At 40.5% G+C, this 19,415-nt stretch overlaps 1 protein-coding gene across 1 annotated transcript in view; it reads right to left on the bottom strand.

Moving 5' to 3' along the window:
• Positions 1–771: 771 nt before the first annotated feature.
• The window catches only part of GNA13 (G protein subunit alpha 13), a 37,473-nt gene continuing 18,829 nt past the window's right edge, over positions 772–19,415 (bottom strand). Inside the window, exons 3-4 of the mRNA XM_031685639.2 lie at positions 10,193–10,243; positions 772–4,932 (exon numbers count right to left, since the gene is read on the bottom strand). Coding sequence (XP_031541499.1) covers positions 4,360–4,932; positions 10,193–10,243 — 624 coding nt within the window. The 3' untranslated portion in view covers positions 772–4,359. The remainder of the gene's footprint in view (positions 4,933–10,192; positions 10,244–19,415) is intronic.

Here is a 19,415-nt window from a genome sequence, read left to right as displayed (position 1 = left end):
CCCAAATCAGATACCAAAGGGGTAGCATGTACCTATTACAACATTCACTGATTGAACATTTATGCATAGCGAGTTCTAGCGCACTGCAGTCCATCCGGAAGTGTTCGTCAGTATCAGGTATGGATAGGTCGCAAAATCTTAATCAACCCAGAAATTACTGTCCTATCATTAACACTTTTTGTTCCACATGAGCTCTGGCATTTGAAATCTGATAGTTAGACCTAGATGCCACAAGAATGACTGCAGATATTTAATTGCTAACTATACATTCAAGTACAGACAATAGAATGCTAGTGGTACAAACATTGTACTTCAGTTTATGTTAATAATCACTTACCAGCCTAAAGCTAATGCCAACATGATGGTACTTGAAAAAGCCATGAAGTCCAACTTGTTTAAAATGTCCAGGTTTAGACTAAACCCTAGTATAGATTTATTAGTCCCTAACTTCGTACCGTAAATTAATGGCTATGGACTGTATCATCTGCTTTATCTGGAACATGGAGACATATACACACCCACTCACATACAATCCCTGCCTTCCTCATGTTTTCTACACTGAAAAGCCAACTTGTATCCTATCAATTAAAAAAAAAGTACTTTTAGTCCAGCAACACAAACACAGGGATAAATCATCTGTGACTAATGTAACTTGATGTGTTCAAATGATGGGAAAGAGAGAGAAACTCAGATTTCCAATTGAAAGACACCTGCAAACTTTCTGTTCTTGATCCTTCAATTAAAACTAAAAGAAATGAAAAGGTAACAAAGTGGCTTTCTCTAGATTTATTAGGGAGTTTGTTACAAATGTTTGACTGAGCTTTACAGGCATGATTTCACGGATTCAAACAAGAAATTGAGTTAACAGTGAAGTTAGACTTCTCATTACGTGTACAGAAATAACATTGCTACAAATGGCAATGGAGAGAATCTTGTTTCAAATGGCTTGGCTTGAGGTTTTTGTCTCAATGTATCATTATATAATGAAAGCACCAATTTGACGGTTTCTCAAATAGTGATTTGAGTTTCAGAACATAACAGAACATAAACTTGTTAACTTTATTCTTCATATAAATAAGGCATAACCGGGTATGTGTACTGATGCTGAAAATACATTTTACCGAGAGTATAAACACAAGTATTTGGGTATGCACTGGAAGTTAAGATTTATTCATTCCTGCTTACAAAACATTATGGGGCATATGATTCTTGGGAATCTAAAGCAATGCTTCTCACCACTTCTGATATTAAGGTAATCTTATTTCCTTCTACTTTATACCAACCACTGCCAACAACTGAACATGGATTTCCCTACACAACCTCACTTGAGATATTAACCACAGGATCCTAACCATGTGAAAATACATGTCAACGCAACTTCAAACCAAACCAAACCTTTTCACTCCACGATGCCTTCTTTGGTTGCTGTTGCGTTCTTGCTATCAAGTGCCCTTTCCAGACGGTAACACTGAAATGAAGGTTTCAACTTAATACAATATTTGGCAGCAAGCAATGATTCGCATTATTAAAAATAATATTTGAGTGGCAGAAGCATACCTTAAGTTGTCTGTATTTTCAGAAAACATTTGACAAGACTTTTTCCCTTTAAAAAAAAACAAGGCAAAAATCTGCAGTGTTCTTTGATTTATAAGGCAACTCTGTATACTATAAATTTCAAGGTCAATGAAGACACTTGCGTGACATTTCTTAAGAACTAAACAAGAAGACACTCAGACTTATGAATAGAATGCAATAGAGAATTAGGCACATTTTATTCCAAATCATAACCATGAAGACTTAGAAAATCAAACACCGAAAAACTTTATATTCAAATTACATCTTTAGAGGTTGGGGGGAGACTGGCATAGGGAAAACTACGAGCACCTTTCAATTTTGCTCACTAAATTTCATCTCCCTCTTCACACAGCGCTATTTCAAACGGATCTGGTTTTCATGGTATATAAGATGTAGGAGTCCTTCAAATGGTTTAAAAATAAACAGGATATAAAATATGTGGACTAGCGCCTTCAGACTGAACCTTACGGTCCCACTGATGTCTAAGCAAGCCTGCCATTAAGTGTAAATGATTTATTACCTCAAAATACAGCCTAGATTTTATTTTAAAAGAAAGTTGATTCTGAGACTTCTTCAAACCTCTCAGGAAAGAAAACCTCAAATGCTCAAAATAATGTATCTACTTGGTGCTTTGCCATTTCTTTGTGGTCGTCACACTGGTGACTCCTGCTTCGTCAGGCAATGTTTATGGTTCATATCACAGATCTTAAATATAACTTAAATAAGGCTGTCTTTCCTCTTTATACCTACAGGGAAGTGACTTTAGCTTTAGCCTTCACTGGAATTAAATAATATTTTGGCCATTCAGTGAAACCATTTGCTAAATTTACAGGCAGACTCTCCACCAGAAGTCTCCAGGTCACTGTGCGCATATTCAGACACCGACTAGCACTGAAAGGATTCTAACTGCGAATTTCAACAATGCATTCTTTCTGGTACAAAGCACCAGATGCAGACCTACTCAAACACACATGAACTAGACACTACACAAGGCACCTCGCACTGTGATGTGGACCTACATGTCAGGAGCTCACGGATTACCGAGATGTGGGAACACTGGCAAGTATGGATGAAATGATGGTGGCAATTTCAGATGCAAGAAAAGTCAGGTACATTAAGAACATCCCCTGGTGAGTTCACTGCAAAGCCCTAATCTCACCAGACAGCAAGACAGACCCAGCGCCAATGTCTTGGAAAGGCTGGATGATCCATAATGTTGATCAATCTTTCAAGGACTTTTTAGCCAGTAAAATACCTGAGAACACAGTCAGCTATAAAGTGACACGTGTCACAGTCTTAATCACAACTCTCAGGAAAAGGAGAAAAGCTGTCAGACTTCCCAAATTGTCACCAGCCTTGTGCATCTGTTTCTCTAATCAAATTCTAACACTGCGTGTAAACTACTAGGCAGTATTTGCACGACTATAAACCAGCCATTCTGATGAGCTCACGATGAGTGTACCTGTAATCACAAAGCTACTTCGTGGCTACGCTGTAATTTGGTCAAGTGCTGGGGGGAGGTCAAATGTTTCACAATCCAGAGGTTCACTAAAATTCATTTTCCTCTTTCAAAGTATATTTTAAAGTATAAAATTCATACTCTTTTGGTATGAACCAAAAAAAAAATCACTACTCATTCTCAGAAGTATCCTTGAAACATTCAAAATGTACCTCAATAAAGCTGGAATTTCATAAATAATAATGTTGCAAACGTGTACATACCCTTTCAGAGACACACACATACTGCCCTTGGCAAGCTCCAAATAAACAAAAAAAGTCCCATAAATGCCACCGTCAGGAGTTGATGGGGACAGATAGGAGAGCAAAAAAAAAGGTGTCTGTGATGGTGCAACAATGACTTCCCACAGTAAGGACCCAGGATTTAAAAGTCTGAGTGTAAAACACGTAACATTCTGGGGAAAGCGTCTATTCATTTAGAAAGTTCTTGTATCAGGCTGCTTGTACTTTCTGGTTGCTGCTATGGCCAGAATGTCTCTCATGTGGCACATTTAATACATGATATTTAAATAAGAAAAGGGCACATTATACTTCACTCGACTCTTAATCAAAACATTATAGATGGCAGGTGCCTGTCTTTTGCTCCCCCCTGCCCCGTACCATTTGTGAACGTTCATTAGCATCAGAGATCCTTATGTAAACTTTAAAACACTTAAGAATATTATCTGCAGGAACCACAGAAATTTTAAAACAAAAACAACTTTTGCATATATAAGCAATTAAACATGAAGGCTAAGTCTGGGTAAATGGACAGAGTGCCATTCCTTGGATCAACCTTTTCCAATGGCCCTTTCAAAGCAGGTCGGTCACCATAAAGCTAGGCACAGGTGTGGCTGCTACACATAGGGTAGACAAAAGGTTTTTTTATTTTACTGGTTTCAGAACTGAATATTCTTAACCTCATACCTACAAATATTTTAAGGACATCTTCTATACTTGGCACTACAGAGAATTCAGTTTGAAAAGTGGAAGAATTTAAAGCCTGAAATATACCTAGTCTGAGGTCTGGCTGGAAACTGTAACTCCACTTCAACGGAAGCCAGACTGAAAAAGATCAGAGCTGAACGTCAGCAGATATTGGCAATGTGTCATCCAGCAGCTGTCAGCCACAAACCAAAGTCCACAGAAGAAGGACTAAGATTTCCAAGAAGTTAAACAGAATCAAGATTTTTCTAATTCCTGTTGTAAACGTCTATTAAAAAAAGACAAAAAACAGAAAACAATCAAAAGGACAGAAAGGTATTAAAACAGCAAGTCTTTTGTACATCACTGGAGCATGAGCTGCTTGAGGTTGTCATGAAGAATAGTATCCTTCACGTCACGGAAAACAAGGCGTATGTTCTCCGTGTTGATGGCGGTGGTGAAGTGGTGGTACAAGGGCTTCTGCTGCTGGTCCCGGCGTTTGTTCCGGAAACATTCCACCAGGAATTTTTGGACGTCTCTTAAGCAGTGGGGATCCCCTTCAAATTCTAAGAAATAGTCTTTGATGCTCACAATTCGCACTTTCTCCTCAAGCAAATCTGTCTTGTTTAAGAAGAGAATTATGGAGACGTTGCTGAAAACCCGGTTATTGACGATGGTTTCAAAAATGTTCAGAGATTCTGTAAGGCGATTGGTCAGTCGATCTTCCATAAGCACCTGGTCAAATTCACTTGAGGAAACAAGGAAAAGTATTGATGTCACACTGTCGAAGCATTCAAACCAACGTTTTCGTTCTGATCTCTGACCACCTACATCAACCATTTTGAAAGGAACATTTTTAATTTCAAAGTCGTACTCATGAATGCCTTTGGTGGGTCTTCTGGCCAGCAGAATGTCTTGCTGTGATGGAATGTAATCCTGGAAAAGAAAACTGCTGGTTTATACTCAGTAATCCAGAAGTAATTAGAATGCTTAATGTACTACTGGCTGGTCTAGTGAAGAGATATGCAAACAAAATTATCTTTCTAATGACATCTCCAGGTATCATTAAAGGATCAATACCACTATTATGCTCATTATAAAATGTCAAGATACACTAAAATGTTAGTGTACAAACTGGTTAAAGATTCACTGCAAATAAGAGGCTCCTACTAAATTTTTTCAGTCCTGCAACACTACTCAAATTTAAATCTTATCTACCAGCTGTCCTCACCCCGCCCACCGCTGTGCACCTCCCTTTACTCTGACTCCTGAGCACTGCCCACTCCAGCACCAACCAGAGTGACCTTACTGCTCACGCATCCACCCACCTGCTCCTCATTCCTCCGTGAAAAGCAATGAGGTCGGCATGTCAGTTCACGAGGATCACATGCCAGTTCAAGGTTCTGCCGCTCTCTCTCTCCAGCCCATTTTCCAAACGTTCCTGCTCAGTGCAGCCGCCTCGATGACTAAGAACCTCCACGCAGGTCGCTCCACGTCATCACTGCTACAAGACTACTTGTGCGGGAGCCGCCCTGGCTACTGTAACAAGCTAACTGAACTGACTCTGGGTCCCTTCCAAGCTTTGTTTCTGGGGTGCAGTCTAAGTGGCTGTGCTCCCGCTTTCTCCCTATTGACACAAACCACTTCTCTGCCAGCACCCGTGCCTGTGAAACGAAGGTGCCTCGGAGGGAGAGCCTATGCCAGCATCGAATGAGTCCTCCCCTGTGAACGGACAGTCGACTACAAGACCCTGAACAGAGGGAAGCCGCGGGTCTCAGGAGGCACCGGCCACCCCTCGATGGCGTGCTTTCCCATGCAGTGGAACTGGTTCTGTCTTCTCAGGCTGGTATTTTCCCAGAACTCTGACACAGCTTTTTGACAGTACTGAACAGAAGAGCTTTCAGTGCTCATCATCAAGGTCAAACAGTTTTTAAAATCAAGGCAGAATTTTAAAACAAGGCCAACTGTTATTCACAATGCTGCGATTTATGCCTTCCCAAACAGTTATGATTTTGAAATTTCATTATAGTGTGAAACTTATTTCCTTAAAATAGTGCGGTTAAGAATAAAAACAAAATGAAGGCAGTTCTCAGGTATCTGTAATCCACAGCGATTTATGAAGTAACTGTAGGACCCCAATAACGTGTTGGTATTTCCATGTTTCCGTCTAGCTTTTGCACACATACTTAACTACTGTTCTTAGAATCAGCACAGCCAAACAATCTTTAGCTTGCACCCACTTTTTTTGCTCAACATTTTATCATGAATTGGTCCACATGCTGATACGGTTGTATTTCATTTTAAAAGAGTGTAACGGGCATCTCCTGCCTTCTGAGATGGCCCACGCTCCGTCTATGGAGTGTGTATCTCCCTCAAAAAAACTACTTTTACTTAAAAAAAAAAAGTACAACATACATCAAATGGATTACTGTGCTGTAATTTACATAAGTATTCCCCCACTGTAAGTGATCCTTTAGTTGTTTCCAATATTTTGCTTTAATTAATATAAATGCTACAATTAAACTTCTCATGCACATATTTTTTTACCCCCCTTTTGGACTATTTCCTGAAACTAAATAACCAGGAATAAGATTATGAAGTCAAAGCTTATGAACATTTTGATGACCCTGGACACTTAATGCCCAGCTGCTTTCCAGAAAGGTGCTAACCAACTTACAGTCCACGAGCGTGACAGCTGCCTCAGAAAATGCGAGCCCTGAGTTTTTTTTTTAATGTTCTAATTTCATAAACATGAAAAGCTCTTTATTAGTGCCTTAATTAGGAGCTAACAATCTAGTAAGGAAGCTGAAGGTTAATTCACATGAAGCACAAAACAGAGGACAATGAAATCAAGTGCTGAATGGTCTGGCAGAGTAATACTGATTAGGACTGAATTCTCCACCTATATTACCTGTGTGACCTTGGACAAGTCACTTAACCTCTCTGTGTCTCAATTTCCTCCTTTGTAAAATACAGAAAACAGCACTCACAGGGGTGCTGTGAGGACTGAGTTCAGAACTGGGTTCGGCATACAGTCCGTGTGTTACTAGCCTCGCTGTTCTACTGCACCTCGCAGCACCACCGCTGCCAGCGCTGTCGTCACGGCCCTAAAGCGAGGGAAACTTCCATCCAAGTCTCTCACCTGTAAAGGCTCACCAATCGTTCGCACCTGACAATCCACTCACAACACAAGTTTCAACAAGAAAACTGTCTTCCTCGCCAACTCCTCAGTTCAACCAGGACGCTCTCCTGTCTACATCCTGCCCCGCCAACACCCCCGTTCTCCGAGCCTTCCTATCTCGGTGGGACTTCTCTGTCATCTCCTACTTTATGTCAAATCCGACTGCTGCTCCTTCTCTGACTCCTTACGTTTTCCCTTTATTTTCACTGTCCCCATTTTTATCATCTCAGCTTGGAGCACCATCTCATCACTTGTTTCTTCACCTTGAACGTCTTGCCCCTTCTGGATCCATCCCTAAGCCAAGCCCAGACTAACCCTCCTGCAGCATGACTTCAGAGCTCCGGAGCCGAACCGTGACCTGGCCCTCACGACCCTCCTTACTCCCCGTGTGCTGGAACCGGCAGGCCCTGCTCCACACTGCTGAGGCTCAGCAGAGCCTCACATCTCGATACCGTAACATGTCCATTCACGTGTGATAAACAACAGTGCAATGAGTAATGCATCCAGATCCAAGTGACTGCCTTCTAAAATCTGTTCTCGTAAGTTAGAGCCAAGAACTTGACGGTCCTTTGTCGGACAGCTGTGCGTGCCTCCTCATTTCGCCCGAACCCAGCCTGCCCTCAGGCAGCTCAGGCTCCCTCGCCCTCACGGGCTAGCTCCTGCTCCAGACTAACAGCTCTCTCCGTCCTGTGAACTCACACCATCTTCACGATCAGTATCATTTAATTGTCCTCTGCTTGTCTTATGTATGTTAGTTTTGTCTCTGACTAGAATGAGTTCCTTAAGTGTGGAGATCAAAGAACAAAATCGCTAAGACTGAGCATTTACTACACACAAGGCGCCAATCTGAACACCCTACTGGGCACTACGGGCTGAACTGTTCCCCTCTCCCCTCCAGTTCATGAGCTGAAGCCCTGACCCTCAGTGTGACTGTATCTGGGGATGGGGCTCTCAGGTGGTTATGAAGTATATGGGTGGTGTCCTGATCAGGTAGTACTGACGGCCTGTAAGGAGAGTAAGAGAGAGATTTCTCTCCCCTTCTTTCTTCACACGTATGTGATGAGCAAAAGCCGTGTGAAGACACCGCAAGAAGGCTGCAGTCTGCAAGCCAGGAAGAGAGGCCTCACCACAAACTGACTGTGCTAGCAGCTTGATATGGATGTATAGCCTCAAAAACTATAATAAATAAATGTCTGTTATTTAAGGCACTTGGTCTATGGCAGCCTGAGCAGACTAAGACTTGGAGCTTATTTCATGTAACTGCCCCCTTAACCTATGAGGCTGGTTCTCTTACTATGTTCATAATACGGATGAAGAAACTAAGGTTTAGAGATGCCGAAGGTCACACAGCCAGTCTGTGATGGAACAGGGACTGGAACCCTGGTCGTCTGGCTGTAGAGCCCATGTCCTTGACCCCTGGGGTCCCACCTCCAGAGGGTCTTGGGGCTCGGCACACAGAAGGGCTTCAATGGTCCCGGCACTTCTGTCAGAGATGGAGAAGCAAATGCGATCCTGCAGCCTGTCCGACATGCACAGAACGGGTGGTCAGTCTGTAGCACAACTAGATTTTTTCTCCCTGCCTTTACAACTATCACACAACTGATCACAGCACTTCTTTCTATTCCAGATGTCGCCTCAGGATTGTTTGCTCTCAACACAGAACTCTAAGCATCCAGTGCAGCTGGAGCTGGCTCAGAGTCACTCCCTTAGAAGCTACCTGGCGAGCGCCAGGCTCTGCAGCTAGGCATCACGAACTCTGCTCTTCACACCAAGACACGGGGCCCTCGTGCTCGCAGAAGGGTGTGGGGAACCGACCAGTAAACACGTAATGGAGTAAACCAACTGCAGTAAGAGCAATGAAGTTTGAAAAAAAGCAAGGGCTGATACTGAAAACAAGGAGAGGGACCTACTTTGAATGGCGTGCTCACGGAAGACCTGTCTGAAACGGCAAACTGGGAAGAACAGGGAAGTCATCACTACTTGGACTGGAAAACACGACAGAACTCTTACAAAGTTAATGTACTAAGGCTTCACTCCATCTGGCCTATATTAACTCTTTTTTTTAAGTCTTATAATCTGACCAGATAGAAAAATGACAATGAAGCAGTAAGTCTTAATACAAAGTTTTACTGTGAACTGGTGAATAAACAGATATGGAGATTCTAACTTCTGGAACACCTGTGTCTAGGGAACAGGAGACACACATATGGTACTTTTTCACGTGTCCTAGATACATCAGCACACCGCTTTTCTGCTTGTGACGGGGGGTTCACTCAAAGAACCCCTAAGACCACACTAAAATTTATAATGGAAATTTAGTTTAAGAGGAGGCATATGAAGCTATATTCAATTTAGTACATAACAAATGACTCTGGGGCAATGGCTTTCAAACTCTTTCTACGTGGCACAGAACTCATCCAGCGAAGTCTCTGCACGTGTCTAATACTGAGAACAGACAGTGGAGCTGTCCTCCCCCAGCGGGCCAGGGCCGCCGGCGCCAGCCACAGCTGAGCGCGGCTGCCTCTGAGGGATACCCTACTGGAAAACCAAATTCTCTTTCCAAGGGCGACCCCTCTTATATCACGGAGTCCCTTTAGCATAGCAAGCCTTGAGCATCTAGCCTTCCTCCACAGGAACTGCACACACACGAGTCCTGAACTGGAAAATACCGTTTGCTGAAAAGTTTTGAAATCAATCAAGCCACTGTGTTCTTTCTGTTTCTGCTTACAAAAAAAGCAAAAGACACAGAAGTAGAATAGTTAATGTGCCATTTCATTTTCAAGCACAAACTTCTTTCTGTAAACAGTTTTACTTTCATGGAACAGTGGACAGGGCATTCCTCAAGGAAACGGCAGAGATCAGGACGCTGACGGGTGGAAAAACAAAGCAGGAACAACCAGAATACTGCCACTAGGAGAAAGGAAATGGTTTCTACCTAATTTTTTTCTAAATTTCATAATCCTGATTACTGCTTTCAAATGACAATAAACATAAACATTTGGTTTAAAAACTTACTGGTTCTCCAAGTTTATCCAAGTTATCCAGGAAATATTTTACAGATTCTCCCTAAAACAAGAAGAAAATAAATAGTTATTAGGGCTCAGAAATGGAAGACTTTGTTACAACAGTTTATATTAAACCGTCTGGCTGTACACTTAATCCAAACATACCCCGTTTAGTCACCAATTTCAGACTGAACAGCTAACCCCACTAAAAACGTGTAAAATGTCTGCCTCTGCCAGAGAGCGGCAGCCTGGCTCATTTCACGGTCGTTACGTAAGCCACCGTCCAGACAGGATCACATGGTGCTCTCTGATGTAACTGTGCATCCAGAGAGAAGATGGAACTAAACGGCGGAAACTGCTTTTGAGATGAACATACAACTACAGTTCAGGTGGGATTACTTCTGTGTACATTTTTGTGCCTTAAGTATTTATCAGCGGTGGTTATCTTCAGAGACAAGAGCAAGCCAGAGGTGAGGTAAGAACACCGTACAAGATCTTCCAGTAACAGGCAAATGCCTGGACAGACAGGCTTTGCTTCTGAAGACTCTGAACAATGCTGCAGGCTTCCCATCGGCAAATAGGTCTTCTTTTCCTGAGTGACCAGCCGACGCTCTCTGAGCCCAGATTTCTACTAGACCTCAGGCAATTTCGAATACCTAAACTGTATGAGGATAAAACTCCTTAAAGGAAATACTTGAACAGAGGCCAGACAGGTAAGAGGGGAACCATCCAGGGAAAGACGGGCTCTGTGTCTTGGAGTCTCCCAGTGTTTCTGCTTTCTTGCTGGATTTCTGCTTCCCCTGCCCGAAGTGGCTTCCACAAGTTCCTGAAGGCAGTGTTTTTTTTTTAACGTATAAGACAATCCCCTGAAGATCCTGTTTGCAGGTTCCGATGGGGTGGGGAGGGGAGAAGAGTAGTGTCTGCAATTCAGGTGATTTCTGGGACCACACGTGGGCGTCATAAGGCCTTAAAGCAGCAGTTCTCACATTTTTAGCCTCAGGATCCCTTTGTACATCTAAAGATTCTTGAGGACACAAAGGGACCTCTAAGGGGGCTATACCTATCAATATTTACCATATTACAAAGTAAAACTGAGACATCTTAACAAATACAGTATTAATTCATTTAAAAATATCAACAATAAACCCATTCATGTTAGCATATTTTAGTACAGCCTAATAAAAGACAGTGAGACACTCCTCTGCTTCTGCACTGGAACTGCTACAAAGGTTGTTTTAGTTGTAGCATATGAAGAAAATCTGGCCTATATGCAGAATATTGATTGGATAAGGGAGTTATTTTAATAATCTTTTCAGGTAATTATAGGTATTTTCATTTTACACCAGAACTTGACAAATGGTAGTTTCTTAAAAGTGAGTTCCCTGAGGGATGGAAAGCCCACCAACGAGCTTCCTGTCCTCTGTTAAGTCCATTAACAGTCACCGGTGTATCCTGTGCTTGCAGCGGGTCTTTGACCCACCCCCAGGGTTGTAACATCCAGTGCTGGGCACGTGGAACACAGAGAGTAACTACGTTACACAGATCTTCCAAGTGTTGGCATGTTTCAGTACATGGTATTAAGAAAATCATACTCATTAAATATCACACTGATCTCATCAGAAGCCTGAAGGCTTGAGAAGTTGGCGAGCTCACAGTGGTGGGCAGATACAAGTTTTCCTACATTTTGATTTTCACTTCAAAGCTCATATTTTATCAATGGCAACAAATACTGTTATTTTCCTTGAAGTGACAGGCTATTTTCAAAGAAAATGCCTGTCAAATGCTCAAGTCTGAGTAAGTCGGTTGTCTTTTCAGATAAAAATGGTGTTCCATGAAAAACGTAGTTAGTTCAGCTCACATCACAACCGGCTGCAGACGTGCTTCCCCTGAGACCATGGTCCTGCTCCAGGACACTGCAGGGGAGTTTTCAGGGTGCTTCCCACTCCGCCACACAGAGTTTTAGAGAGCTGTGCCCTCAAGGGTTGAGATTTAAACTATTAATTTCTACTGTTTAATCAAGGATACCTTTAAGTGAAACTGGTGTGTGTTTTAAACTGCAAACACACAGCAGTGAAGAAGACAACCAGTAGTTTGGGGCCAACACGCGGACCTGTGCTAAGGCGCTGGCAGTTTTAGCCACTGCTATTCTGTACTATGAGTCCAGGTGTCCACATTATGAAGGGAAATAACATCTCATTAACATTATAAGGAGTGGTAAACACGAAGACTACTTTTAGAGGGTTTCTGGGATCCCCGGCGGTCCACGGACCACACGTTGAGAACGGCTTCCTCCCAGTATGTCACGGAGAGTGTGTACCTAGGTGTGTGTGCGCTTGTGGTGGGAGCGGTGGGGCGGGGAGGGTCTGCCTGTGACTTCCCCATGAGTATAAGCAGTAGCAGATGGTCGTGCTTTTTTCTGGACCTGGAGTATTGGCACAGTATTTATAGCATCTAAGGATGATTCTTAAGAGAAGGGAAAAGAAAAAGCTTGAAAAAATTCATGTTGGGTTACTGAAGAGATTATATGGTCAAGCCTGCACAGATATTTTGTATTGTATCATCCATTTTAATGAAAAACATAGTATTTTTGGGTTTTTTGATGGATAACATACATAGGCCAAAGGGAATCGGGGCTTAATCTTTAAATAACATCAGTGTTTACTTACAGAATTGCTTGTACAACCCAAATGAGGTTATACACATTTAAAATACTTAAAAAGTAAAATTAAAACGAATGTTACCAACTGTGTTACACTGAAGTATATACACAGAGTCTCTTGGACAAATATGATAAAAGGTAGTCATTCTGTTTATGTAGAAGACTAACAAAACTATTACCCTTTTAGTAATGTGCATATTGAATCCTTAATGTTAAAATTGAAAACATTTCAAAAAAGGTGTTTTTTGACTGGTAGTGTTATCATGTTGCATTTACTGACTTTTCTTGATTTTAGAATTAGTACAAATTCACTGTAGACAATTTGACAGTTATAAAAACCAATAATCTAACGTCGGACCGCTGAGTTATTTCCCCCCCTTTTAATAAACAGTTTAAATATTTTTAAAATAAAGAGTGTTGTGTAAACAGCTTTAGTATAACTGTACATGCTCTTGAATGACGTTCTTAGTGGTCTTGGAAGAATTACTAAGGCAAAGAGATCCAACATTTTAAAGACACTCACTACCTATTGCTACAAAGGTCCTACCGATTCTCGCCTACCCAACAGTTAAGATACTGAGTATATTAATAGTGAAACTATGATGCAGATAAACTTAGCCAAGATCACATCAGCGTGCTTTGCAGATGCTTCTATAATAAACTAAAGTGCAAACTCTCAGAGGCCCCACGTTGTGCTGTAACTGAAGCTTATCATTTTAGGGACCCCAGGGCAAACGAGCTCTGTTTAAAAGAGAAAATGACATGTTCCATTTCCAAATTGACAATAAAGGTTCAACTATATAAACATCTATTTCAATTAATATTGCTGTTTAACTAATGGTCAAATAAATGAGGGTTAAAGTAACCCTAAGATGAACATATTATCTAAAGCAGCAAGCCTCTTTCTCCCGTTAAACAAAACAGATGCTTGTACCCAACCCATCGTTTCTAGAAACTGGCATACTCATTCTAGCAACCTTGCAAATCCACACAAACTTTTCAGAAATCTATGGGTAGTCAACTTCACAAAACTTTCAGTGAAGTTTTGTGCATTCTAGCGAATTTATTCAACATGAACAAAATGATACAAGCAAAATTTTTCCACTTATTACGGGAATGATTTAATAAATTTGGTAAGCTAACATAATAACGTAAGTCATCAAATAATTATTTTTATGTAGTTGCTATACACGACATATTTTTATATCACTAAGTGTGAAATTAAGTAGCAGACTACAAAGCGAAGGTCCACAACACCTTATCCACAATTTGTTTTTGTTTTTGTTTTTTGTAAGCTGGGCCCCAACACTCACTTGGCAGCAAAACCTGACCTGATCTGAGGTGAGGCTCTTTACAGTTTTTATTTCTCCTACATAGTGAAACTATTCAAATGTTTGGCTGCAAAAAAAACTGTGGTGATTACACATTAAAGAGTACATACATTATATTATCTATCTGTAATCCAAAGAATTCTTAATTGAATTAACAAGTACGGACTCAGGGATTTATGATAAGAATGGGTCTGTAACATTATGTATGTTCTGATTTTAGCTATTTAAAATGTCGACAAGGTGATTTCGTGGTTCTGTGAGTGACTATATTCCTTTTTTTTTTTTTTAAAGAAGGAAAACTCATCCCAATTGGTTCTTCTCTTGGCATTACAAATAATAAGAAAAAAAATTTTTTTAAGTTCTTTTTACTGAAGCTTTCTGATTCAATTGTATTCCTTAAGAGGGGTCTTAGATCTTTTGGGCTCCAATTACTACACGCCTTTGTTTATTAGGAATTCATCTCTCACCAGAATCAAATGATGATATTACAGAAACATGTATGTGCTCCTCTCATTAAGTTTCAGCTTCTACTGAAGGAAGCTTCATCAGTATAATTTACAAAGTTCTTTGTGCCCTTAAGACTATAAAATCTAAATAAAAATACTTTAATTCATTTTCACACATCTGAATGTGTGGATTATCTCTAATATTTTAAGTCCTAGATAAGGTTCCCTGCTGCCAACTGACCATACTCTGCCTTCTCCCCTACCACTCGGCCAGTATCTATTCAACCACTATAAACACTTGAAAACGTTTTTCTTATGAAAAACACAGTTTGGTATAAAATAACTCCCCAGTCAAAAGAAAAGTTATGTGAATTCACCATTTGTGTCATAGATGGTACTGCTGATCCTTCCACGGTAAGAAAACTGAAAGCGGGAGACATAAGAATACTTAATAATCTTTTAATGCACATGGTTGTAAACTAAAGCCTCTTACTGTTAAGAGAGCAGGTTCCCCCATATGAACCTATTCTGAAACAAAACAGTTTCAAACACACATGCAAAGGCACACGTGCACATACAAACATACACGTGCTATAAAAGGATGAGGATTTTTCTGACTTAGGTAATTTAGGGGAATTTTACAGTACCTTTAAAGACCTTTACTCACAAACAAAACAAAACAAAACAAAACAAAACAGAAAAAAACAAACCAAGAGAAAACCTTTTTATAATCTCAAAAATATTTTTAAATTAAAAAACATAAAATGTGTGTTATTTGTAATTAACCATGAAGGACAAAGAAAGTGAATAATGGCATCTCTGTTCTCAGTAACCAAGAGCGTCTGACCATAGCTGTTGGTTTGAACTTTAGTGCCCTCACATGCAAATTTTATACCTAGCTTAGCGCCTGGCACCTGGTAGCCTCCTCTTCTTCCTCCCCACGTGTTTAGTGAATGAAGTACGAATTATTAGGGGAAGATTTCCCTCAAATACTTTTTACTAACTGTTTCAAAAGTGATGGAAAGGTCTTCTGGGTGTCTAATATTAATGAGATGTGAAAGCTAGTCCTTGCTCTAACATTGAGTGATCTATCTGGCAAGTCTCTAAACTCCTCCAGCCCTCAATTTAACGGTCAGTAAAATGAGGAAGTTCTGTGGTTCAATGGATAATTACCAAAGTTCTGCCCCAGGCAACAATTTCAGTTTGTATAATTGATTTAAATTTAAGCTCTCCTTTCCTTACATCTATATACCTATTAATCTTAAATTCATTTTTGTTGTGACTCATTATTCAAGTTATGTTCTTAGTCTCCTGGCTAATACAGAAGTAAATAACTTCATGTATTGGGCAAGAAATACCAAGAGTTTAAGATTCTGCTGGTTATGACTTGAGGCTCCATTATAACTTTCCTCGATGTTTTACGTTACTGAAGGGAATTTTTAATAAAATTCTGAAGAAAAGCCATTTGACACTTACGACTTTTAAAATTTAACATACTTTGTATCATCCATTAGTTCTTTTTTCTCTGTTTGAAATACTGAGATGACTTTCTAGGTTACTGTAGTAAGCCTGGAAAGTACAAAGCATCAGGGCACTCTGAAAGTCTTCCAGCATTCTTTACCCTGTGGATATCTGGGTTCCATCTAAACAATAGCAGAGCAGCCAGGGGACCTGGGTTCTAATCACATGACAGGCTCCTATTGACAAAGCCAGTGGATCCTGGTGAAGTTAACTCAAGAATAAAATGAAATGATAGATGAAATTAATTAGCTCCAGTGGCCCTTTGAATTTAAAAATTCTATTAGTTCTAAGTGCCCGGCTAGCTCAGTCGGTAGAGCATTAGACTCTGAAAAATTCTATTAGTTCTATGAACCATATTTTGTGTCAGCTTTCCAAATCTGTGTCTAAACTAGGAATGGCCTCAGTGTCGTCCGCACTTACAAGAATCATGTATTATAAAGTCTTTGCTTGCAAAGACAAAAAGGCTCAGGGACCTTGAGTTTGAAGGTTAACAGAAAAGTTGAGAACACGAATTAGAAAAAAACTATTAAATAAATGTGTAGTACCAGGGAGAGTTGGCAGTTTTTTTGCTCAGTTACCAAACAAGTGACAGATTTATTCAACACTCTCTTCTGCATAACTAAAATATATATAGGACAGGATTTAGAATGTACTACTTTAAAAGGATGTGGAATTCAAGCTAGATAGCCAAAGAACACACAAGATCTGCTTTTTTAGAAGAATATACTCAAATACTGGCAGCTTTACAGCAACAGGAAGGGAACAACTCTACTTATACATTATAGGTACAATCTAGTACAGATTTTCACTTCAAAGATTTATCTAAACTTCTAAAATCTGTAGAGATAAGGATCAGATATTTTAAAAGCAAGGCATACGTATTCTAGACAGCAATTTGGCATATGTAACAGGAGCTGTACACAATGATCTGCATCACGGAGCTACAGAAGCGTATGCGAGTACACGAGTGGTGAGAATTTCTACTGCGGCAGGAGGAAAGGTTAGCTGAGAGCCACTGGATCGTTCCACGTGTGCATTTTATATATTCTGGACCAGGGGTCCTCCTACTATGGCCTGCAGGCCAAACCCAGCCCACTGCCTATTTCCGTGTGGCCCTTTTCTAAGTGGTTGGGAGGGGGGAAGTCAAAAGACTACTTCATGATGTCTGAAAATGATATGAAATTCAGATTTCAGCGTCCACAAATAAAACTGCGCTGAAGCACAGCGTGCTCATCTGTCAGGGACTGGCTGTCCCTGACTGCTTCCGGGCCATGGCCGCCAGAAGAGCAGACACGACGGGCAGTGTGCGGCGCTCTCCTTGCTCTGCACCACAAACTGCACCGACGTAGCTAGAGCTTGGAAGGACTTCACGTGTCACCAGTGCTGCAACACCAGGACTTTCTTCTTTATTACTAGGGCACATCCACCACAAGAAGCAAAAAGGGAAAGAGCACTTTATATGGCATACTTTTAAGGCACAATGGAATGCGGATAATTCTGATATCAAATGAGACGGCAAAGCACTGGGTTTTGTTATGCCAGGAGCCTAGCGCTGCGCTAAAAGGACACATGAACATCAACACTACCAGACTAAGCGCCCTGGAAAATCATCTCAACTCGATGAAAAGCAACAGTTGGAAAAATGACAAAATTTAAAATGGAACAGTGCATCACAGAATTTCTTCACAAAAGGAAAAAAACGAAAATGAGATTGCAACTGCTGGTCAAGCCAGGACTGCCACAGATTGCTCAGCAGTTGTTTCCTCAAGGGATCAATGCCAAGTGTGAAGTGACTGAAAAATTAGCCTGTATGAATAGTCTGTGTGGAAGAACGACAGGTGAGATTATTTTCAAAGAAGCTGAGAAAACAATCAATACAACCTGAACTGGAATACGTTAGGGTGTGTTACAACTGATGGTGCTAAAAACGTGTGTGGCGCAGAAAAGGGACAAGTTTACAAAGCTGTGAAAATGGTTACACCATGTATTACTCACCAGCAGGGACTCTGGAGGAAATAAATGAATCTATAATGTGTTATTGAACCAGTATTGTTAACGATGAATTTAACTCACTCTCATGGACTTGATCACCATCAGTTCCACGAATTTTTGTCAGAAACAGACTTGCCCTATGTGCTAACTTGCCCTATAACACAGTTTGATGGCTCAGCAGAGGTAAATTTTTACTGAGTTTTTTTGAACTAATGGATGAAACTGAATTTTTTTCTGAACAAGAATCACCTTCAACCACTAAGGCAGAACAATGAATGGCTTTTCAAAATCAGCTTTAGGGAAGACTTAATTGCATTTCTTAATGAATTCAACCCTAAACTAAAAGGCATAACAGCTGTTTGCCAAACTTATACTGTGGAAAAGTCATTTTAACAACCAGCAGTATTTAAATCATAAGCAACGTCCAACTGCTTTATATACTTTCTTCACTGTCAAAAGTGAGAACAGTGGGCCTCCATTCTCACATACATTTGCGGCAGATATGTATTTCTAAAATCAAACTATAGTTCCAGCAACATCTTTCAGACTGTAATGCAAGTGCAAATGCAAAAAGTCCATACTTCAAAACCCATTCAACTGTGCAATGAGGAGCTTCCACAGAACCTTCGATTGGAAATGGTAAACCTGCAATGGAAATGACACACCAAGAGGCAAACGTGGAGAAGAATCTAACAGAATTCTATAAATGTCTTCCAAGCGATGTTTATGCTCAATTAAACTCATATGCTCATTTGGTAGTACCTGTGTGAAAAGACACTTCTAAGGATGGAACGTGTAAAATCTCACTACAGATCAACATTAATGGATGGACACTTGCAACTGATTCTGATGAGAGGGAACACTAAAACTTCAAACTACACTTGAGCAAAATGTTCTCCCAGCTTCCAACAGAATCCAGTTCTTCCCATTAGTAAACCTGCGCTACAAAACATTGTATACACTTTTATTATTGTATTTTGAATTTCATCAATAAAACAATCTGTGGAAATTTGAATTCTCTCTTGTTACTTACCTACAAAATGCCCTTGACTTTGACTCTTGGCATGCGAAATCTAAAATATCACACTATCTAGCCCTTTATAGAACGTTCTCTAACTCCTGTTCTAGACCAACAGTTCTTAATTTTGGCAATGTATCGGAACCACCTAACGTGCTTGTAAAAATAAAGACTCCCAGGCCTATCACAAATCTACTAAATCAAAATTTTAATAAGCTCCAAGAGAAGTGATTCTGACGTAGCCAACTCTAGCATCAATTCAGACC

This window comes from Vicugna pacos, chromosome 16 (assembly GCF_048564905.1).
Source record: "Vicugna pacos chromosome 16, VicPac4, whole genome shotgun sequence".
Lineage (NCBI taxonomy): Eukaryota > Metazoa > Chordata > Mammalia > Artiodactyla > Camelidae > Vicugna > Vicugna pacos.
Note: the sequence above shows the minus strand (reverse complement) of the source record. Positions and strands in the feature narration are given on the sequence as shown.